The sequence below is a fragment of the Oncorhynchus mykiss genome, chromosome 3, assembly GCF_057628025.1.
Source record: "Oncorhynchus mykiss isolate SJ-2025 chromosome 3, ASM5762802v1, whole genome shotgun sequence".
In the NCBI taxonomy this organism is placed as follows: Eukaryota; Metazoa; Chordata; class Actinopteri; order Salmoniformes; family Salmonidae; genus Oncorhynchus; species Oncorhynchus mykiss.
This window is the reverse complement of record NC_143024.1, coordinates 69,490,770-69,514,501: the sequence shown is the minus strand read 5'-3', so window position 1 is coordinate 69,514,501 and position 23,732 is coordinate 69,490,770. Positions and strand designations below refer to the sequence as shown.

The 23,732-nt window shown below is 45.9% G+C and overlaps 1 protein-coding gene across 2 annotated transcripts in view; it reads left to right on the top strand.

Moving 5' to 3' along the window:
• LOC110520285 (transcription activator GLI2.L) overlaps positions 1 to 23,732 on the top strand; it is a 103,210-nt gene that overhangs the window by 64,718 nt on the left and 14,760 nt on the right. For both annotated transcript variants that reach the window (XM_021597475.3, XM_090230057.1), the window contains exons 4-8: positions 4,332 to 4,537; positions 11,822 to 12,016; positions 20,492 to 20,693; positions 21,894 to 22,095; positions 23,506 to 23,616. In XM_021597475.3, coding sequence (XP_021453150.2) covers positions 4,332 to 4,537; positions 11,822 to 12,016; positions 20,492 to 20,693; positions 21,894 to 22,095; positions 23,506 to 23,616 — 916 coding nt within the window. The remainder of the gene's footprint in view (positions 1 to 4,331; positions 4,538 to 11,821; positions 12,017 to 20,491; positions 20,694 to 21,893; positions 22,096 to 23,505; positions 23,617 to 23,732) is intronic.

The window sequence follows — 23,732 nt, the reverse complement described above, 5'->3', positions numbered from 1 at the left end:
CCTTCCCTACGGTGAAGCATGTTTGTGGCAGCATCATGCTGAGGGGATGTTTTTCAGCGGCAGGGACTAGGTGACTAGTTAGGATTGAGGGAAAGATGAATGGTGTAAAGTACAGAGCGATCCTTGATGAAAATATGCTCTAGAGCACTCAGGACCTCAGACTGGAGCAAAGGTTCACCTTCCAACAGGACAACAACCCTAAGCACACAGCCAAGAAAACACAGGAGTGGCTTCGAGACAAGTCTCTGAATGTCCTTTGGTGGCCCAGCCAGAGCCCGGACTTGAACCCGATCGAACATCTCTGGAGAGACCTGAAAATATCTGTGCAGCGACGCTCCCCATCCAACCTGACAGAGCTTGAGAGGATCTGCAGAGAAGAATGGGGGAAACTCCCCAAATACAGGTGTGCCAAGCTTGTTGCATCATACCCAAGAAGACTCGAGGCTATAATTGCTGCCAAAGATGCTTCAATAAAGTACTGAGTAAAGGGTCTGAATACTTACGTAAATGTGATATTTCAGTTGTTTTTTTATACATTTGTAACATTCCTAATAACCTGTTTTTGCTTTGTCATTATGTGGTATTGTGTAGATTGAGGGGGGGGGAAACTATTTAATACATTTTAGAATAAGGCTGTAACATGGAAAAAGTGATTCTGAATGCCTTCTAAATGCACTGTACATAGCTACAGACAAAGATAAAGAGACGACTGTCTGTCTTCCACTCTCCCAATGACTTCATAATATAAATAATAATAATAAAATAAATTATAAATGCCATTTAGCAGATGCTTTTATCCAAAGCGACTTAAAACCAATTTATGCTTGATCTGAAAATGTGGTCGGAGGATCCGTATGGAGGGGGTGACACAATTGAGAAGCCTCCGGAGGCATGCAGAGGCCAAATCAAGCCCCGTGCCAAATCGAGCTCCGTACTGCATCACCGTGCACCTCCCACATTTTGTAACAATGTGGAGGACTTTGTATAGCTGGTTGACAGTAGGTGGGGCCGGGAGGTCCTGCATAAACACAAACTCACTTTCTTGAAAACTTCCTTCGTAACAGCTCTGCGTTGTTACAGGAAGTGCATGAAGTATGAATGCCCTGAATTCTGCAGAGGCCGTATCGCAGTAAATGCTGTATGGCCACTGCAGACATCAGATTGACCATGCAGGTCCTTTCACAGTCATGCTTTCATACATGTTATGTATGGGTGGTTCCGGAAATCAAACCCTCTATCCTGGCGTTGCAAGCGCCATGCCCTGCTAACTGAGCTACAAAGGACCACTTCAGTTTCATCAGGTTAGTCTGGTAGCCACCCATGGCGCTATGTATGATGGAATTCTCTTTAAATGACAGGTTCTGATGTAGAGACAGCCTGCTCTCACAGGCTTGTTTGTTCAGGATTGTTGCACTACATGCTCTGTCTGTGACTAAGACCTGTCTGTGGAGAAACAGTTCAAGTAACATCTTGCCAGAAAGAGGGCAGATTGACAAGACTTCAATAATAGTAGCTGTCAGAGAGGTCTCCTATTGGTTGTCTCCTGACAGGCCAAGGTAGTACATTTCACCTCATTATCAAAGACTCAAACACGCACGTGTGTGATTAATGGTGTTTGTTAACATGTTCTGTGTCATACTGTGACAGACAAATAAGGTTTTGATGATGATTATGTATGAAAACTGCAATGTGTTACTGCGGTATTTTGAAGCTCAAAGAACCCCATCGAAAAAGGCATTCAGAAACGCTTCACCATTGAAACAAAGGAATTCAAGGGATTTAAGAAAGGTATATGTGTCAATTGTATGTCATTTCTCCATTTGAGCTCTGATCAAATAACTCATTTAAGTCTGGGAGGTAGGGCACGACCAATTCATTTTGCACGAGTCAAGCTTGTTTAGATTCCATCTAGGAGGGGGCTCCCATAAGGGAGAGCATTCACAGCCTCCACAAACTAGCCAATTTCAATTTCACAGTTTCAATTAAGTGTATTGACTTATATTCCAAATACTTGAAAGGAGTCCATAACCACTGTATGTATAAACACAACATTGGCCTCTTATCTGGCTTTAAATGTTTATTAAGAAATGGCACATTTGAAAATGTTCACTTGTGTACTCTGTGTTGATTCTCTGTGGCTGAGGTCGGGACCACAGGCGAGTCAGTCAACGTCCAAAATTGTACCATATTCCCTATTTAGTGCAATACTTTTGACCAGGGTCCATAGGGCTTTGGTCAAAAGTAGTGCACTATATAAGGAATAGGGTGCCATTTGGGATCGCAGCCTCAGCCCGCTCTAAAGGCTCTTTGGGGTCGTCACACCTCAGATCCCACCGGTGCCTCCAAATGACACTCCCCCCACAGCGCAGCAATAACCGGGAACACTGTGGCTAAACTTGAAGGACGGTGACCAACCAGCACGGTCCGTAGTAAATTACTCAGACAGATAAGAGCACTCTGGTGCCAGTTTTACGAAACCTGGAGCATCAGTGAAGCTGAACGCTAATCTGTGAAACTTGCACAGGCCTCTAGACCTGCGCCGGGTGGAAGCTCCAAGGGGAGGGAATCAGCTTGTGTTTTTGTGTATGGAGCGTCTGTTTCTTCTCAGCTCCCCCAGAACAGAGACCTCTTTATGGGCCGTCCATTGGAGGGGTTGACGGCAGAAAGTTGGCCATCAGACAAGGCTGGTTGTCTGTAGGCGTTTACTGGAAACGGAGGGAGCAGCAAGAGCTGGGTTGGGTGCAGGTTGGCTCCCATACAGAGAGGGGTATAAATGAGAGACTGAGGTGAACCCAGGCCTTGCCAAGAACGCTAACATCTCAGACCCACCTTTCAGACCCACAACCAGCCTCTGCCAGCTTCTCATCCCTATGGATTTCAGTGGGAGATCAGTATAACCAAATCCACAGATTTTACGGGAAGAAGCCATATCAGTATTTCAACTATTTTCTTTACCTCATGTACTCCTGGCACATATCAGCATTTACTACGGAAATGTGTGTTGTAAGTCTAAGGTCCAAGTAGTATCTAATATGAATTCTTATCATTATAACTAATGGATGTTAAAACATCTTTGTGTATACTAACTGAAATCGGCTTCAAATACTTTTTTCTTCAAAGCAAGAGCATTTGAGTTGTTTTTGTGTGTTGCCTGCCTGCCCTGCAACTCATCAGTTAAGCAGACTGAAGTCTGGTACGCTGAGCCCCCAACCCCACCGTCCCTACTTTCTCCCATCCTCCCCCACCTCCTCATCCCACTCTCCCGAATCCACCCCCATGTCCCGCTCCACTTCATCAACCCTCTCCTCCCCCCTCCCCAATGGACAGCATACTGTGACTCATTACAGTGGTAATTTGGAGACTAATGAAGTGTGAGGTCGTGGTACTGGCCTGCTTTCTTTAAAAATGCCTCTGGACACATCTACTCCTTGGTTAAGAGAAACAGCCTGTAGTATAGGAGAAGCCTGTAAGCCTGTATAGCAGCAGACAGAGAGTGGAGAGGTGAGGATGTGGTACTGGCCTGCTTTCTTTAAAACCTGACATCTTCTCCTCTTCACCTGTTTCCAGGTGCTGTACTGCCTGGCTCACCACACACAGACGTTTCAATTAGACCCAACAACCATATTAACACAAGGAGTAGCATGCCCCTTCAAAGAACAAGCTTTGCCAAAAACAGTTAAAAGAACTGTGCCAGCGGCCAGCAGACAGACGGCACGGTATTCAGTGTTCTATTCTGGCTTCAGGGAGTAGCTATCAAGAGTTACAGCAGCCTCCTGGCTGTGTTTCTACAAGCAGACCTGCTAGTTACCTGCCAACAGATGACACATTTATATCCCACTGACTGTGACCTGTGGGCTATATTATCAATGACTCAACTTTAGTCAGGGTATCTTGTTCTATTAATCTGGTAGCTTGAAGGTGGCCAACTAGGCGCCTCAGTTTTTTACAGTTACATCCGGATGGATGTGCTGACTCGTAACAGGGCTAAGTACTAATATGAGAGACACCTTGGCTGTGCCCACCCAAACAGATACCCAAACAGTAGGCTGTCTGAGACACTCAGTCTCAACTTGTTCAATGCTTCAGGCAGGAGCGGTTCACTAGGACAGATCAGGAACGCTAGTAGTGGATCTGGATTGACATGTGCATGTTTTCAGGGACCAACCTGAATGGCAGACATACAGCACCTGTAAACCACTATGTTCAATTCACTAAAATCCTATTGTACAAAACACTGATTTGCATTACTCTTTCAAGGTATTCATGCTTGTGCATGGTTGTCTCTTTCACTCTATTTCTGTTACTAACTAATTTTCCCTCTCTCTTTCCAGACATCATGGCCTAGCAGGCAGCCCGGTCATCTCAGACGGCATCTCTCTGATCCGTCTGTCCCCCCACGCAGCAGGGACGGGGGATTCCCCCTTCAGCCCCCCTCACTCCTACGTCCACCCCCAGATGGAGCACTACCTCCGCTCCATGCACAGCAGCCCCACCCTCTCCATGATCTCTGCTGCCCGCGGACTCAGCCCTGCAGAAGGTGAGACACACACATACAAACTACTGGCAGTTATAGGGGAGCTTACTGTAACAGAGCATTAAAAGAAATACAATTTTTTTTTTAAAAGTGCATCATATTTTCTACGCCCATATCTGTCAGATTGTACATGATATACACTGCTCAAAAAAATGAAGGGAACACATAAACAACACAATGTAACTCCAAGTCAATCACACTTCTGTGAAATCAAACTGTCCACTTAGGAAGCAACACTGATTGACAATAAATTGCACATGCTGTTGTGCAAATGGAATAGACAACAGGTGGAAATGATAGGCAATTAGCAAGACACCCTCAATAAAGGAGTGGTTCTGCAGGTGGTGACCACAGACCACTTCTCAGTTCCTATGCTTCCTGGCTGATGTTTTGGTCACTTTTGAATGCTGGCGGTGCTTTCACTCTAGTGGTAGCATGAGACAGAGTCTACAACCCACATAAATGGCTCAGGTAATGCAGCTCATCCAGGATGGCACATCAATGCGAGCTGTGGCAAGAAGGTTTGCTGTGTCTGTCAGCGTAGTGTCCAGAGCATGGAGGCGCTACCAGGAAACAGGCCAGTACATCAGGAGACGTGGAGGAGGCCGTAGGAGGGCAACAACCCAGCAGCAGGACCGCTACCTCCACCTTTGTGCAAGGAGGAGCAGGAGGAGCACTGCCAGAGCCCTGCAAAATGACCTCCAGCAGGCCACAAATGTGCATGTGTCTGCTCAAACGGTCAGAAACAGACTCCATGAGGGTGGTATGAGGGCCCGACGTCCACAGGTGGGGATTGTGCTTACAGCCCAACACCGTGCAGGACGTTTGGCATTTGTCAGAGGACACCAAGATTGGCAAATTCGCCACTGGCGCCCTGTGCTCTTCACAGATGAAAGCAGGTTCACACTGAGCACATGTGACAGACGTGACAGAGTCTGGAGACGCTGTGGAGAACGTTCTGCTGCCTGCAGCATCCTCCAGCATGACCGGTTTGGCGGTGGGTAAGTCATGGTGTGTGTTGGCATTTCTTTGGGGGGCCTCCATGTGCTCGCCAGAGGTAGCCTGACTGCCATTAGGTACCGAGATGAGATCCTCAGACCCCTTGTGAGACCATATGCTGGTGCGGTTGGCCCTGGGTTCCTCCCAATGCAAGACAATGCTAGGCCTCATGTGGCTGGAGTGTGTCAGCAGTTCCTGCAAGAGGAAGGCATTGATGCTATGGACTGGCCCGCCTATTCCCCAGACCTGAATCCAATTGAGCACATCTGGGACATCATGTCTCGCTCCATCCACCAACGCCACGTTGCACTACAGACTGTCCAGGAGTTGACGGATGCTTTAGTCCAGGTCTGGGAGGAGATCCCTCAGGAGACCATCCGCCACCTCATCAGGAGCATGCCCAGGCGTTGTAGGGAGGTCATACAGGCACGTGGAGGCCTGAGCCTCATTTTGACTTGTTTTAAGGACATTACATCAAAGTTGGATCAGCCTGTAGTGTGGTTTTCCACTTTAATTTTGAGTGACTCCAAATCCAGATCTCCCTCAATTTGATTTCCATTGATAATTTTTGTGTGATTTTGTTGTCAGCACATTCAACTATGTAAAGAAAAAAGTATCTAATAAGAATATTTCATTCATTCAGATCTAGGATGTGTTATTTTAGTGTTCCCTTTATTTTTTTGAGCGGTGTATATACAAATCCTAAAAATAAGACAGAAATATAGTTTGAAACTTGTTATGTAAGGGTGTGTGTTGATAGATTTACAGACATTCGGTTCAGTTTTAAGGAGGTGAGATGAGAGGATCAGGCTGTGTTTAAGGGAAATAACACTTAATGGATAGTTCTCACTATAAACACAGAGAGAGAATGTCTGGAACACATCTCCCAGAACACACCTGGGTATATGTGTTATGTTGTTTACACACCAGATTACCCACCATACTGTGAAAATTTGTCTAACACCTAATACACTCTGCTACATTAAAACTTTTTTCCTTTCATCCTCTCATGTAATGGGATGTGTATGGTTTATACAACGGGTGGGTCTTATCCAGGACGCTCATTGGTTAAAACCGCATTCCAACCGGTGTTTATTCCACAAGTTACCACCGGCTAAACCTATGACGTTGAAATGCCTACTTACTCTGTTCCATCTCACTGCGCAATCCACTAGCCAGACAATTTATGAACTTGATCTCCACTGTAAAAAGCATCTAGACATTATCTCCCTTTTCTTTTAGACTAGCAATTGGTTTTCAATAGCGGTAAAACTTGCTATCTTACCCTTTTGATATTTGCAATATTGTTTCAGTATTGAAATTCAATCTCCAACTGTCCCATAGTAATGAACATGTTGGGAGTCAGAATGAGACAGACAGACAGACAGGCAGGCAGCTTTTCTCAGCCAGTCGAAATCATCAATCAGCATCATTTTAGTGGATATTTACAAAGAAATGTCAATTTAAAAACCGGTTAAAACAAAACGAAGTAAAAACAGGTCAAACGAAATAAAGTGCATCTAGTTTGCAGTATTTCCAGCTTCAGTTTGAAGTGATTGTGTTTTCTGTGTTGTTGGCTTGTTCCTCTGAACAACAATGTCCTGACGACAGAGCACATTATCTATTCCAGGTGAAATAGTGTATCATTAGCTCATTATCATTTGATGTATCCAAATAAATATCACTAGAAAACAGCTTAAACAAACACAAACACAGCTACTTTGTTGTTATTCTGGCTGTGCTGTTTGACGTGACTGTAAAATATTCGTAGTTGGCTGGCTAGCAAGCAAGGGATAAGAACGTTGCCAGCCAGTATAGCAATAGAGCATTTAGAACAAAGTCAGTGATGCGTCCACAGATGCAGAACAAGAAGACTCAACGAATGGGCCACGTCACGGGCAACCAAACCAATAGAACGAACGACCAGCCGGTTTGGGTAGCAACCCTAGATTTGTGTCAGGACTATATTTTGTGGAAGGATTAAATAATATGGCTAGATTTAAATAAAGTTTTTAATGAAAATACATAGTTGAAGTCGGAAGTTTACATACACTTAGGTTGGAGTCATTAAAACTAGTTTTTCAAGCACTCCACAAATTTCTTGTTAACAAACTATAGTTTTGGCAAGTCGGTTAGGACATCTATTTTGTGCATGACACAAGTAATTTTTCCAACAATTGTTTGCAGACAGATTATTTCACTTATAATTCACTGTATTACAATTCCAGTGGGTCAGAAGTTTACATACACTAATTTGACTGTGCCTTTAAACAGCTTGGAAAATTCCAGAAGATTATGTCATGGCTTTAGAAGCTTCTGTTAGGCTAATTGACATCATTTGAGTCAACTGGAGGTGGACCTGTGGATGTATTTCAAGGTCTACCTTCAAACTCAATGCCTCTTTGCTTGCCATCATGGGAAAAGCAAAAGAGATCATCTAAGACCTCAGAAGAAAAATGGTAGTCCTCCACAAGTCTGGTTCATCCTTGGGAGCAATTTCCAAACACCTGAAGGTACCACGCTCATCTGTACAAACAATAGTATGCAAGTAGAAACACCATGGGACCACGCAGCCGTGGAAGGAGACGTGTTCTGTCTCCTAGAGATGAACGTACTTTGGTGTGAAAAGTGCAAATCAATCTCAGAACAACAGCAAAGGACCTTGTGAATATGCTGGAGGAAACAGGTACAAAAGTATCTATATCCACAGTAAAATGAGTCCTATATCAACATAACCTGAAAGATCGCTCAGCAAGGAAGAAGCCACTGCTCCAAAACCAACTTAAAAAAGCAAGACTACAGTTTGCAACACCAAATGGGGACAAAGATCATACTTTTTGGAGAAATGTCCTCTGGTCTGATGAAACAAAAATATAACTGTTTGGCCATAATGACAATTGTTATGTTTAGAGGAAAAAGGGGAAGGCTTGCAAGCCGAAGAACACCATCCCAACCGTGAAGCACGGGGGTGGCAGCATCATGTTGTGGGGGTGCTTTACTGCAGGAGGGACTAGTGCACTTCACAAAATAGATGGCATCATGATGGAGGAAAATTATGTGAATATATTGAAGCAACATCTCAAGACATCAGTCAGGAAGTTAAAGCTTGATCACAAATTGGTCTTCTAAATGGACAATCATACTTCCAAAGTGTGGCAAAATGGTTTAAGGGCAACAAGTCAAGGTATTGGAGTGGCCATCACAAAGCCCTGACCTGAATCCTATAGAAAATGTGTGGGCAGAACTGAAAAAGCGTGTGCGAGCAAGGAGGCCTACAAACCTGACTCAGTTACACCAGCTCTGTCAGGAGGAATGGGCTAAAATTCACCCAACTTATTGTGGGAAACTTGTGGAAGGCTACCCAAAACATTTGACCCAAGTTTAACAATTTAAAGGCAATGCTATCAAATACTAATTGAGTGTATGTAAACTTCTGACCCACTGGGCATGTGATGAAAGAAACAAAAGCTTAAATAAATAATTCTCTCTACTATTATTCTGACATTTCACATTCTTCAAATAAAGTGGTGATCCTAACTGACCTAAGAAAGGGAATTTTTACTAGGATTAAATGTCAGGAATTGTGAAAAACTGAGTTTAAATGTATTTGGCTAAGGTGTATGTAAACTTCCAACTTAAACTGTAAATCATTAAATGTTGGTTACCCATTGTATAAAAGTGATAATGCCCGGGCATTATCACTTAAGTGTACTGTGTGTGTGTGTGTGTGTGTTTGCATGCGTGAGCGTGCATGAATGTGTGAGTGCTTACGTGAGTGTAAGAGAGCTAGAGAGAGAAAGAAAGAGCATGTGAACACATGCTAGAATGTGTGTATACGTTTCTGAACAAATGTTTGGGTATCGGAAACCATGGAAATTAGCAAAGACTAACAAAGCACATTTCCCTCCCCAATATGGAGCTCATATGATGACAGGCCTGTCCTCACGACCCTGTTACAACAACAGGTTGAAGGGTGTAGAGAGAGCTGCCTGAGAGGCGACAAAGGCTGAGAGATAGAGCTGTCTTAGAGGCCCAATGATAAATCACTGAGTGTACTCCCCTGTTGACTTTAATGGCTTTGTGGCTTTTAGGAGAAGCAATGCGGAAGAGATTCTGTCACTGATAAAGTGGCAGCAGTGGCAAAGAAGTATGTCATAAAATGGAGGGCATTAAGCTTGAGTGAACATAAATAAAGTTGTGTAAGCTTGGAGCCTATCGGAGAATACTGTAGATAATTCTAGAGATAGAATACCTGTAAAGTAGTTGTAGACAACTTGTTCTGAGTGTAGTTTTAGTAACCTAATGCCTGGACACTACTGTTACTTGTCCCAGAGATTATAATTTTTCCTATGTTGTTGTGGAGTTATAAAATCAGTCCATTTTATCAGCATATCAACTTGGTTATATCAAGAAAGGGACAGATCTTCCAATTATAGGAAACATCCACACCCTTTATCGTCAGTGTTGTCAATGTCTACTATATGTCTGATACAGCAGTGTAGGGTCACTCCAAACCATGTAAATGAGATAGAGCCTCCTTGCTCTGCGTTCTGTCTGTTGAATTCCCTGGCTTTTTGAGCTGGTTTCACCGGGACGACTACTGGTTTTATCCTCTACCCTCCACTACCATGCTCAAGTCCTTGTGTCTTACCTATCCACTACTCTCCACCATCCTCATTCGGTCTGTCCAGTCCACTACCCTCCACCATCCTCAGTCTGTCTGTCCAGTCCACTACTCTCCACCATCCTCATTCGGTCTGTCCAGTCCACTACTCTCCACCATCCTCATTCGGTCTGTCCAGTCCACTACCCTCCACCATCCTCAGTCTGTCTGTCCAGTCCACTACCCTCCACCATCCTCAGTCGGTCTGTCCAGTCCACTACCCTCCACCATCCTCAGTCTGTCTGTCCAGTCCACTACCCTCCACCATCCTCAGTCTGTCTGTCCAGTCCACACAAAGCAGCTACTGGAAGTGGTTATGTGATCCGGGCAGGCGAGGAGAAACTAAAGCTTCTCTGTGGGCCTCCTAGCCAGCACAAACAGACGCCTGTTCTTTTTTTTACCACAGCCAGACCTAATTAGTCCTGTTAGGACCGTTTTGGTGTGGCCCATGGTTTAGGCACTGCAGAGGAAGGAGGCTCAAACCTCCACCCCTCCTTCCCCCCTCTCTCTCTTCTCCCCAGTTTATCTAACTAACAATAGTCAGGGGTGGTTGGAGTAAAACATATATACTTTAAAATGACTAAAACCAAATGGAAACTGTGTAGAAATGATAATAGACCTACATTCATACAGTTTCTTGACTGTGTCCATCTTGCTAATAATCACCCAAATGAAAGCTAGACATTCAGGGAGCATCGGAAATTGTAAAAACTATGGATAGAGGACAATATTTTGCACATTTTTACGGCGAGGAAATATAGCACATTTTCAGTGCAGCCCTCTGGACCTCTTTGTTGACTGAATACGGACCCCCAGGGTCAAATTGGTTTGACACCACTACATTAGGCCCTTTAAGGGAGTTCAATTCTCCACCCTTCCATCCCTACTTTCTTCCGCTCCTCCTTTCTCTATCTGTGGAGATAGATATATCCACAGGGGCAAACGGAGAGCAGGAAACTAGGGGAGGAGGCCACAGTTATGGATATAGGCCTCAGTGGCTCGCTGCAAAAGGAAAGAAAACAGATCTACATCTCCCTCTTACAGCTTGTGACATTTTTAAATGTGGGTTTACAGGGTGCAGGTGTTAACACGTTCTACATCAATATTTCCGTAATGCTCAAGGGTTTCCCTTCTCTACCACTGTGTGTGTGTGTGTGTGTGTGTGTGTGTGTGTGTGTGTGTGTGTGTGTGTGTGTGTGCGGGTAATCTGTCTCAATGAATTTATGTGCGAGACACGAGAAGAGCAGGAATGTTCTATTCCCTCCTTCTTTCTCTTCTTCGTTTACTCCCCGGGGTCATTCACACACCTCAGCAAACCTCAAAGACTTCACCTATCTTTTATCAAAAGCCTTTTGCCCTCCAGGCATCTTCTGTAGCATAGATCTTCAAACCTGTGAAGCAGCGCACCATGTCTGTTCCCCTCTGTCTCTCCGTCTGTCAAATCTACTACTCACTGTTTTGGTCTGTGTCTCTCTGCGTCCTCTCATTTAACCCCCCCCCCCCCCCCCCGTCTCTCTCTCTGTCTGTTCCTGTGTCAGTCTTCCCTGTCCCCATGTCAGTTGTTCATTAGTTGACCTGTGACACATCTCTCACCTCTCACCCCTCTCTCCATCTCTGTCCGACAGTGACCCATGAGCACCTGAAGGAGCATGGTCTGTTCAGCCTGCCCCCTCCACCTCCAGGTGCCAACCCTACAGATTACTACCACCTCATGGCCAGTGGCAGGAGCACTTACGGAGACCTCATCATGCAGACCGGGGCGGCCGCAGCAGCAGCAGCCGCAGCAGCACACCTGCCCGACTACATCAGCCCTGTGGATGGTGAGTGATCCTGAAATCCTGAAACACACCATCCTGGGTTGTACCCCAAATGACATCCGATTCCCTAGATCAGGGGTTGGCAACCCTGGTCCTTGAGTGCAACAGCCACTGCACTGCAGGATTCTTTCCCAACCAGACACCACACCTGATTCTACCAATCACTCAACTTAATTGGCTAAATTCATCACCTGGTCTAAAACAAAACATGAAGTGCCTCTACAGGGTTTCCTACCCCTGAACTACTTTTGACCTGACACAGCCCAGGTCACACTGACTATCATATGTGGGACTCTCCCACCTCACTGAGTGTACCAAGCATTAGGAACAACTTTGTAATATTGAGTTGCACCCCCCTCCCCCTCAGAACAGCCTCAATTTGTCAGGGCATGGACTCTACAAGGTGTCGAAAGAGTTCCACAGGTATGCTGGCCCATGTTGACTCCATTGCTTTCCACAGTTGTGTCAAGTTGACTGGATGCCCTTTGGGTGGTGGAACATTCTTGATACACACGGGAAACTGTTGAGCGTGAAAAACACAGCAGTGTTGCAGTTCTTGACACAAACTGGTGCGCCTGGCACCTACTACCATACCCAGTTTAAAGGCACTTAAATCTGAATGGCACACACAAACAATCCATGTCTCTATTGTCTCAAGGCTTAAAAATCCTTCTCTAACCTGTTTTTGTCCCCTTCATCTACACTGATTGAAGTGGATTTACCTGCTCAATAAGGGATCACAGCTTTTACCTGGTCAGTTTATGTCATGGAAAGAGCAGGTGTTCTTAATGTTTTGTATACTCAGTGTACATTGTGAAGTACCCATATGCCACACTACTAAATACTAAGAGCCTCATCACCCTTTGTGCTTACCTCCAGGTATGTGGTGCTGTGCTTTTCATAGATGTCCTTTCTTCTTCTTGTGGCTTTCTGTGTGTAAGACTTCCCCACATCAAAGCAAGAGGAGCATTCCTTGACTTATAAAAACCCTCAGTCGTAGCAGGGGGTGTCTATAAACACAGAAAAGCCCATGACAGAAAGGCCCACCACTGTTCTCCCAACACAGGCCTCTAATTTACACAGCTAGTCACATAGTGTTTCAGGTGTGTTACTCTGTTATGAGTAACATCCTACAAATCCACAGTGGTAACCTTAAAAGGGCAACCATGTTGAGAGGTAGAGGGAGAGGAAAAGAGGTAGAGGGAGAGGAAAAGAGGTAGAGGGAGAGGAAAAGAGGTAGAGGGAGAGGAAAAGAGGTAGAGGGAGAGGAAAAGAGGTAGAGGGAGAGGAAAAGAGATAGGTAGAGGGAGAGGAAAAGAGGTAGAGGGAGAGGAAGAAAGAGGAGAGAATGAGATGGAGAGAGAGAGTAAGTGTGTGAGAGATGAGACAGAGATGAGAGACAAATAGAGAGAGAGAGAGGTTTGGCAGTGGATGGACTATATTTCAGGCAGCAGCAGATGCCAGGGCTTCTGAATCTGTCTCTTTTCTGTTTCTCAGTCAGTGTTATGGCAGGTATACTGTAAATCTGTGGTCCCTGCTCTGCTTGTGCAATCTAACGGCAGTGATAGAGGATAGTGGCAGGCAGGGGAGATTTAGTGACAGTGTGACAGAAGAGACGTGGTGAACAACCCTGCTTTTCACAGGAGAGGTCAGACATATGGTCAGGGACCATAGCCTTGCAGACAGTCCCAGGCCTAAGAACAGAGTGACAAGTAAGGCCTAATAATGCTGCTAGGACCTGAAGATTATTTCAACTCAGGAACCTTCCAGTTAGCTGTATGAATGGGCAATACAGTGCTACAGAGTGGAAAGCTAAACTAAACTGTCCATGAAAGTAAGCCTTTCGATGCCTTTCGACCGTCAAACGCATACATTCTCTGCCTGCCTGGCACAGACTCCCGGTTAGGTATCCATATCACTTTTATCCGGTCTCAAACCACCCAAGGGAAAAGAGCGAGAACGAGCCATCTACCATCTAACGGTGTTTGCACCTCCTGTCACGCTCTCCGTCCACCCTGCGTGACGCTAAATCACCAATCCTCATGTGCATGCTAGGAAAACCTTACCGCCATGATCCCTGCCAACGCAGGATCCACCTCGAAATGAACCGTTTAAATTACCCCTCAATCACTAAATCAAACATGAAGAGAGGGAGGAGGAGGAGGGGAGGGCATGCAGATTTGGGCATAGAGGTTGTTGTCTTCCTCCTTCACTACTCCGTCCCTCCATTCCTCCATCCATCCTCCCACTTCTCTCTCCCGGCGTGACCGCCACTGCTGCTGGCTTCCCACAGTTGTTTGGGGAGGCTGTTTGCTCAAACACCCACAGACACCGACTCACACAGCACAGAACTGGGCCTTCTCCTCGCCTCCCCGCACCCCCCTCACCTCCACACCTCCCCCTGGCAGGTTTATTTGGTGTTCTCTACTTCTCAAACCTGGCTGGGTTTGATGTGGTCAGCGTCCTGGGCACTCTCTGGCTTGAAGCTCTCCGTCAGTGCGGTTAGCGAGGCTAGCAGCTCCACAGACACACACAGGCTCTGTATTGACCTAGCCAGCCAGCTAATGGCTCAGAGTCTCAGCATACGGCCTGGCTGAATAAAGAACCTCATTTAATGGCAGAGAGGGCGATACATATGCATCGAGACCGCTACGTTTGTTTTGGAAGCCTAGCTCTGATAAAATAAAAGAAATTCATATGCATATTTAAAAATCAATTTATGCTCTAATAAATTCATTGGACCTACCACAAGAGCTGAGTCCTCAGTGAACCCAAAGTTATAATATGGCTGGTTATTTTCCCTTCCCAATGATTCCTATTAGTACTACAAACATGAGAGAGTGGGCTTAAAAAATAGTGCTGGTTAATAAAAGGGAGAAATGTGTTCATGGAAAATTCTGCAGACTAGCCCTAGTACCGGGTGTACTTAAAAGTTTTAAGACAGTCAGGTGTTCTCATAGTTCCATAGGGCTAAATGTATGGATTTACTGTAGGTTTTACCACTTGCCATTAAGCAGAGCTATAACCTGGGTCTTTTCTCAAGAACATAGCTAAATGACACTAAACATGGCACCCTGATGCTGTCCTGTTTCCCAGAGCTAGCTGCTCAGGACAGACCATGTATCCCTGTCCCCATGCGTGGTACTGTATATAGTACGTTGACAATTGTATACAGTAATACAATTAATGAAACAGTCAATAATCTGATCATTAATCTGACTGTGTGCAAACCCATTCTCAGTTTTGGATCTTTTTGTTGAGGCCTTATGCTCCGCAGAGAGTGAAGGGAAGTAGGTAGCTAAGTAGTAATGCTTTCTCTAAGAACACATTATGGGACCTGGTCAAAATTACTGCACTATACAGTATAGGGAATAGAGTGCCTCTGCTCCTCTCCTCCGCCCACTGTGTGACTGATTGAGGCATGGGTGCCATGTAGGCTACATGCAGTCTGCTCCGACAGGCCTACAAAACAAACACCGACAGATCCTCCTGCCGTCCGTCAGTTGGTTGGTTAGTGTGGGCCGTGCTGAAATGCCAAGTGTGCCTCCGTGCCAGTGGCGTGCTCTGACGCGCTCATCCACTAAAACAACATAGACCAATTTCCCCCGCTAATAACAGACACAAATGTTTCCACCAGACCAGGCAGAGGCCAGTTGGGCCTTGTTCCCTAAAGCCCTTAGTAAATCTATTGCATGTGGTGTGTGATGTTATGAGTGGTCTCACCCAGAAATCTCAGATAGATCGATGGATAGATGGAACAAATCGGTCTGGAAAATAATCTGTACAGCCCTCCTCTGAATTTTTTTAATGCCGATGTGGCCCTTAAGACAAAATGATTAGCCACCCCTGCTCTAGCTGGATCAGCATTTTCACTCTTTTCAGTGTAAACTTAAATACTGTAAATCCTACAGATTACACTTCATCATGTCTTAATAGTAAACTCACTGAGGAACGCGCCAAACAAGGCTGAACAAGGGGGGAGGGTTGTAGAGCACTAACAGCATAGGACCCTGCTGCCGGGAAAAGAAACTCAAAGGTCCCATGACAATAGCTGCTGCCAAAGTAAATGTCTGCCATGCAGTCAGAGGAAAAAGAGATCTTAGTGTTTGGGGAGGAGGAGGGAGGAAGGGACGGAGAATGAGGGGGGTCTTGTCCAGTCCCTGCGGACTACATACACAAACACTTACTGTATGAACACACATGAGCCCCCGGCAGAAGTGTGCACATACACAAAAACACACAGCTGGCTTTAGCAGGACACTGGGGGCTCATAGGGGAATCATCGCAGTGAGCTCCCTCTAATAAAATGTGCAGTGATGGTATTAGCGAGATTTACCAGGAAAAATAAACATTCCTCCCCACTCGGAGGAGAGCAGAGGGGATCGGGGGTGGCTGGACTTGGCTGGGGCTCTTGGCTGGCTGGTACCCAGGCTGCGGTGTTGTTTAGGGAGGAGATTGGGCCTCGCACTGGGCCTCTCTCCCTCGCCTCGGAGGACCAACGCCTGACCCCTCATGCTTTACCTCAGTCTGGGGTCATCTGAAAGAGAGAGAGCTAGAGCAGTGTAGGTAGTGGATCCACTGTACAGCAACCCTACTAGAGAGAGAGACCGAGTGAAAGAGAGACCAGAGAGAGAGACAGACCGACATAGCCAGAGAGCAGCGGAGGTAGTGAATCAACACTCCTAACTAAATGACCCAACAAAGCCAGGCCCTCCACAGGGCTCCACTGGCTCTCCTGATGGGAAAACAGAGCCCAGATAAAGAGACCCTACATCCCATTGTAATATCATTCTCTCAGGCTAACTACTAACTACAGGCCTCTAAAGCCTGTTGCACTGAACAAAGGGAGACTACCTTTGTGTGCTGTGTGTGGAACCTGTGCCAACTCTCATTCGGGGGGCTTTGGTTTGGGGGTTGTACTGGGAGGCACGGGGGGGGTAAAGGATTAAGGATTACTACCCTTCAATTACAGTATTCAGATTTTCCACAAAGCCATTTCCATCAAAACAGCAAGGCAGATGCTTAAAATAATCGCTCAGCCCCCTTTTAGTTTTTTTTGTTAATGTGCACTCAAGTGCCTGTAATTATGAACCTATATATCAGTCCAGATCCCCCAATTATAGCCAACCCTCCCTGTGCTCCACTCTGCTCCCACAGAGACAGAGTCCTAGACCTAGAGAACAGGACATATCCCTCGGGCCAGCGCCACGCCACCTCCCTGCTGCCAGAACCTGGCATACCCCTAAATTAGAGCCCCGCCATCGATAAAGCACTCCATCACTGTGTGTGTTGCCTGAGTGACCTCAGGCAGAGCAGATACAACAATGACCTCACAGGGGTGCTTATTTTTGTCCTTTTACACACGTGTTTTTCAGCATATACCAACTCCCCCAGGGAGTGGGGTCACAGCCAGGGTCACCATTATACAGCTCCCCTGAAACAATTAGGGTTAAGTGCCTTGCTCAAGGGCACAGTGATAGATTGTTCACCCTGTCGGCTCCAGTATTCGAACCAGCAACCTTTCGGTTACTGGCTCAACGCTCTAACCTCAAGGCTACCTGCCGCCCTAATAAATTGCCGCTGTCTTCAGGCGCTGTCTCTCTAACATGGGAGGCCAGAGGAGGAGTGTATCCTTGGTGTGCCAGGTCCAGGCTAGAAGAGCAAACGCTGCGCTCTCATGCACACACTGTTGACTAACACATTAACTAGGGACTCCTGAGTGGATAGAGAAAGATGTACTGAATTGATTAAGGAGAACCTACAGTTTTTCTGGGGATGGGGATTTTGGGGTTGGAGGTATCAGGTATGAAAGGGGTTGAGACAATATCTAAGGGTAGGGGTGTGGGATGGTGGGTTTAGGGGGTTATTACTATAGTATGTCTGGGGATATAGGGGTGGGTTTTTGGGGGGTGAATCAGCATTTTGTGAAGGGGTTGAGACCATGTCTGGGGCTAGGGATATGGAGGGTTTTGGGGGTTGGGGTATGAGGTTTAAGGCTTTCTTTTGGTAAGGGTGTCCAGGGGGTGAGGCAGGCGCCAGTTTCGCCAGGCTGTGAGCCGTACCTCGCTTAGTTTCCTGCTTTATAAAGTGGCACATTAATAAGCAAATCTCCCCTGAGATTCAGTTCTGTTCTGTGGTGAGCAGAGATGAATAAGACCGCTGCACCACACACACAGACCCAGACACACACACAGACAAACACACGGCAGCTCCACAATGGGCCAGCCCATTCCCAGGCAAGAGAGAAAGAGCCATTACACTCGATGCAAATCTGAATCCACCCCTAGCCTTTCTAAAGAGTATAATATAAACCACTGTCGTATCCGGGTAGCAACCCACTCCTCTCCCCACTCCACCCCCTCTCTCCTCCCCCTCTACTCCCCTGATAACCCCCCTCCTTTCGCAATATGCCTAATGATACTTGACACATTTATTTTTTTAGCTTCATAGAAGAACATTCTTAGGGACCGAATGTTGTTTTTGCCAACTTTTTCAGACATCTCTACAGCTGAGTTTTCATAGAGCAGCCAGAGTCCCTCTGAAGTCCTGCAGCTCTTTAAGTAAGCACATAAGCCTTTTGTTTTACAACTCAGCAACATAAGTCTTTTTCACACACACCCACACATGTGCGCAGGCCCCGACACCTACCCACACACACACACACCATGTATAAGACTACCGTTTTTTTACGGCCATAGGTATATAAGTATAGTGGTCTCTGGGTCCATATGGCCTGGAAGAAAGGATCACTAATTTACCCAATAAAGGGTCAGAGGATTGGCTGCAGGTTGACAGTGGTGTGTTTGACATGTTGGCAGGTGGTGGTGTGTGCGTCTGTCCGTGTGTTTTGGGGAGGTGTGATAGGAGCTATTAAGAACTTCCTGTTGCCAGCGCCTCTGATGATGCCCCCTGTTAGGCCTAATAACCCCCCATCCCAGACCAGTACTACCCCCACCACTCTGCCCTGGTATGTGTCCTGCCACGCCACATCACACCAGGGATAATACTCAGCACCTGTTGGCCCACAGCAGCTGGCCAACGCTACCCCCATCCTTACCCCGTATTCTGCTAGCCATTACCCCCTACCGAAAGGTTGCTGGGTCGAATCCCTGAGCTGACAAGGTAAAAATCTGTCATTCTGCCCCTGAGCAAGGCAGTTAACCCACTGTTCCCCGGTCGCCAAAGACGTGGATGTCGATTTAAGGCTGCCCCCCTGCACCTTTCTGATTCAGAGGGGTTGAGTTAAATGCGGAAGACACATTTCAGTTGAAGGCATTCAGTTGTACAACTGAATGGGAAAGTATCCCACTTTCCCTTTACCTTCCCTACCACCATCTCTGTCTTTCTCTCCCTAGCTGCCACCCATTGCCACAGGAACAGCGTCAAACCCAATCCCACCAAAGAAAAATTCAATTAACTTTTTGAACAACCCTGAAAGACCAAATGTCTTTGACCACCTGGAACTGTTTTATGTAGCCTGTAAAAGGGACTTTCCATTGCATGTCCCAAAGAGGAAGGTTAAAGTGAACTACGTGCTCAATTCAGGTCAGAATTCCATGCACAGAACTCGGTTAAGGATGTCTACATGCATTCTTACAGAATAATGATGATTATATACATAACCTGAGGGAATTAGTTCCAAAAGGGTCAAATGTTACACAATACCAAATCAACAGTTTGTGGGAAAAAACGTAATGTTTTTTAATATTTTTTTTTACTGTAATATTCGTGCTCCAACAACAGCTTGGTAAAAGCCATCCATGACTCTCTGGGTTTACCTTTACCTTTTGTAGCTATGCTTCATTCTTTTAATGGTATTCTCAAATCAATTTGTTTAAATTGCCTCCATTTAACATGCTGAAATACAACTGACTGGGTGAGATTCTTATCACGGTAATTACAGCAAATTATTGGGAGGGATTCATTATGCATAAGAGGATGTGAGCATTAAGGGGAGGAGGAGGGTTGGGGTGGTGTTAGAGAGATGATGGCGAGAGATATAGGTTACATCCCAAATGGCACCCTATTAGCTATGTAGTGCACTACTTTTTGGTCAAAAGTAGTGCAGTGCACTAAATATAGATAGGGTGCCATTTGGTACTGCTTAGACAGACTGAGGGGGACTGTACCTTAGTCTAGGCTAGACTAGCACTAGAATGACCTCTACTAGAACACCTCTAAATAAACAGGTTTCTTCTTCTTTCATCTTAAGACTGTAACTCTTTGGGGGTTTACTGACTGACTGACATTAGTGTTCTTCATTTTTAGTATGCTGTGGGAGTGTACTACTAGTGACATTTTGTTTTCTTCTCACAATTGTTGTAACACTTAGTCAGGTTAGGGAGAAAGGGTCACTAGCATGTTGTGTGTGTATAGGCTTTCTCGTTGGGGTTTAGCCTGGGTACTGCAAAGCACTGCTGATGTTAAGAAGGCTTTGTAAATATGTTTGTTTGATTGATTGGTGCTCTCGATCTGCAGTGTCCCGGTTCTCCAGCCCCAGACTGACCCCCAGGCTGAACAGAAAGCGAGCCCTGTCCATCTCCCCTCTCTCAGACGCCAGCATCGACCTGCAGACCATGATCCGTACCTCGCCCAACTCCCTCGTGGCCTACATTAACAACTCACGCTCCAGCTCTGCAGCCAGCAGCTCCTACGGACACCTGTCCGTCAGCGGCATCAGGTACAAGATACTTTTGGTCATGTAGTGTATGTGGACACCTGCTCGTCAAACATCTCATTCCAAAATCATGGGCATTAATATGGAGTTGGTGCCCCCTTTGCCGCTATAATAGCCTCCACTCTTCTGGGAAGGTTTTCCACTAGATGTTGGAATATTGCTGCGGGGACTTGCTTCCATTCAGCCACAAGAGCATTAGTAAGGTTGGGCACTGATGTTGGGCAATTCGGCTTGGCTCTCGGTCGGTGTTCCAATCCATCCCAAAAGTTGGAAACAGAATTGTCTAGAATGTCATTGTATGCTGTAGTGTTAAGATTTCCCTTCACTGGAACTTAGGGGCCTAGCCCGAAACACAGCCACGACCATTATTCCTCCTTCACCAAACTTTACAGTTGGCACTATGCATTGGGGCAGGTAGCATTCTCCTGGCATCTGCCAAACCCAAATTCGTCCATCGGACTGCCAGATGGTGAAGCGTGATTCATCACTCCAGAGAACATGTTTCCACTGCTGCAGAGTCCAATGGTGGCAAGCATGGTGATCTTAGGCTTGTGTGCGGCTGCTTGGCCATTGAAACCCATTTCATGAAGCTCCCGAGGAAGGCTTCCAGAGGCAGTTTGCAACTCAGTAGTGAGTCTTGCAACAGGACAGATTATTTGTTACACACTATGCACTTCAGCCCCCGGCGGTCCTGAGCTTGTGTGGCCTACCACTTCACGGCTGATGTTTCTCTCCACTTCACAATAACAGCACTTACAGTTGACCGGGGCAACTCTAGCAGAGCAGAAATTTGACAAACTGAGTTGTTGGGAAGGTGGCATCCTATGACAGTGCCACGTTGAAAGTCAGTAAGGCCTTTGTCTATGTACAGTATATTGCATGGCTGTGTGCTCGATTCTATACACCTATCAGCAATGGGTGTGGCTGAAATAGACAAATCCACTAATTTGAAGGGGTGCCCACATACTTTTGTATATAGTGTACATGTAGTGCACACACATACAGTACACAACAACTGTTCTACACATATACATCTTTAGAACTTATGTATTACTTCAATCTACACAGGGCTCCACATACACCAATCAATCATAGAATAGCTGTACAGTTTTAAAAGTTATCTTAACTCTATAACTAAGTGATTACAGTTATTTTATTTGCTGTTGTACTTAAAATGGAGTGTCCTGTCCTTTCCTCTCTCAGTCCGTCGTTCACCTTCCCCCACCCCATCAACCCCATGGCCTACCAGCAGCTGCTCAACCAGCAGAGAGGCCTGAGTGCGTTCGGCCATACTCCTCCCCTTATCCAGCCCTCGCCCTCCTTCGCTGCCCGCCAGCATGCCCACGCCTTGGCAGCCTCCACCCTCAACACCACCCACAACACCTCCAGCTCTGAGTCCAACCAGGTGAGTAGCATTGTCTTACGTCAGATATCTGCACTTATATGTCTGATATCTCACAAACACTGGTTTAATTGTGACGTGCATGACGATGTAGTCCTAGAGATCCTATAATTGTGTTTTATATGCAATTCTATGAATGGAGTTGTGAATACCCAGAGAGGGATACGGATGAATTCCATTCAGCTATAACACAGAAACCAAAGATCTCTAACGTGAATGGAATGTAGACTGTATATTGTCCAAAGTATACTACGTAAATTATAGATAAAATGATGGCATGCTAAATTAATCCAGCCCAAGAGTGTCATAAACTGTCAAGTGTTTTTGGCTAGGATTCGCTCAGCTATGAGCTGGAGGATGACTCCCTCCCATTAGCAGCAGTTTTTAACTGTCTCAGTTCATAGAAGTGTTTCCTCTGTCTCCTTTATCAACCTATTGTATACATGGTCTCTATGAATGTAAACTTCCCCCTCATCTACCGTCACCCCCTCACACACACACCCATAAATTCCATCACTATGTCAATTTTAGTATACCAATGTACACACAGATACACACACACACGGAGCTAAATCCCCCCCCCCCCCCACCCCACCCCACCCCTCACTGACATTAATCAGAACCACATTTCCCCTGGTTTCCAGCCATTGAAGTTAGTGTTAGTGAGAGCATGGGGCCCCTGAAGCACAGTCAGCGCCGTACTGTACTGTAGTGGCTGGGTGGGATACTAGAGAGACCCCTCCTCACTGACCCCCAACCCTCACTTCATATCCTTTTTTATGATGCTTAAACACACACACACACTCACACTGAGCGTCTCCTCCACAGAGCCTGTGACTGAGGCGTAAAAAGGCCTGTCTGTCTGTTATGTTGAGAGTTGGTTGGAGGATCAAAGCTCTGAGCGTTGCAGTGTGGATAATAATTTCTCTCTTTTCATATTTCCCCTGGCTGACTCTCATAAAGCAGTCTAAACTGTTTAGTCTCTGTGTCGGGTCGCTATACGAGTTATGGGCCCTGAGCCTGGTGCTTGGCTGGCTCTAGTTGACTCTGAAACCAACCAACCCTCACATCATCACGTTACCATAGAACAGAGCCAGTCAGCCAGCGCCAAGAACAATACTGTGATGTCGCTCTGACTTTGCTCTGAGTTATCTTAACTCTGCCTCTGTCTCTACACACTCCAGAGCACTGCATCTCTGACTCCTTCTTCTGTTTAGCCACTTAGCAGACACTTTTATCCAGTGAGTGCATACATTTAGTGTATAATCCCTGTGTGAATTGAACTTGACACTCTTACCAACTGAGCCATTAAGGACCACTCTATCTAACCTCTACTTCTCTCTCTACAGTATGTCCTTCAGAAGGCTGGTATAGTCTCTGTCTCTAACGTGTACCTCCTTCTCTCTCCTGCAGAATGCTGGTGGTGACCCGGCGGTGAGCAGCACAGTCAACCCCATGATCACCAAGAGGCACAAGGTCAAGACAGAAGCAGAAGGACCCCGGCCCATATCACCATGCTTTCAGGTATGTTATCCCATAACCTATTTTTTGCTTCCCTTATCTTTACAGTGAGTTGTGCAAAAGCAAACTTAGATCATTAAGATGCAGATAAGCAAATGCAGAATAGTACAGTATATGTA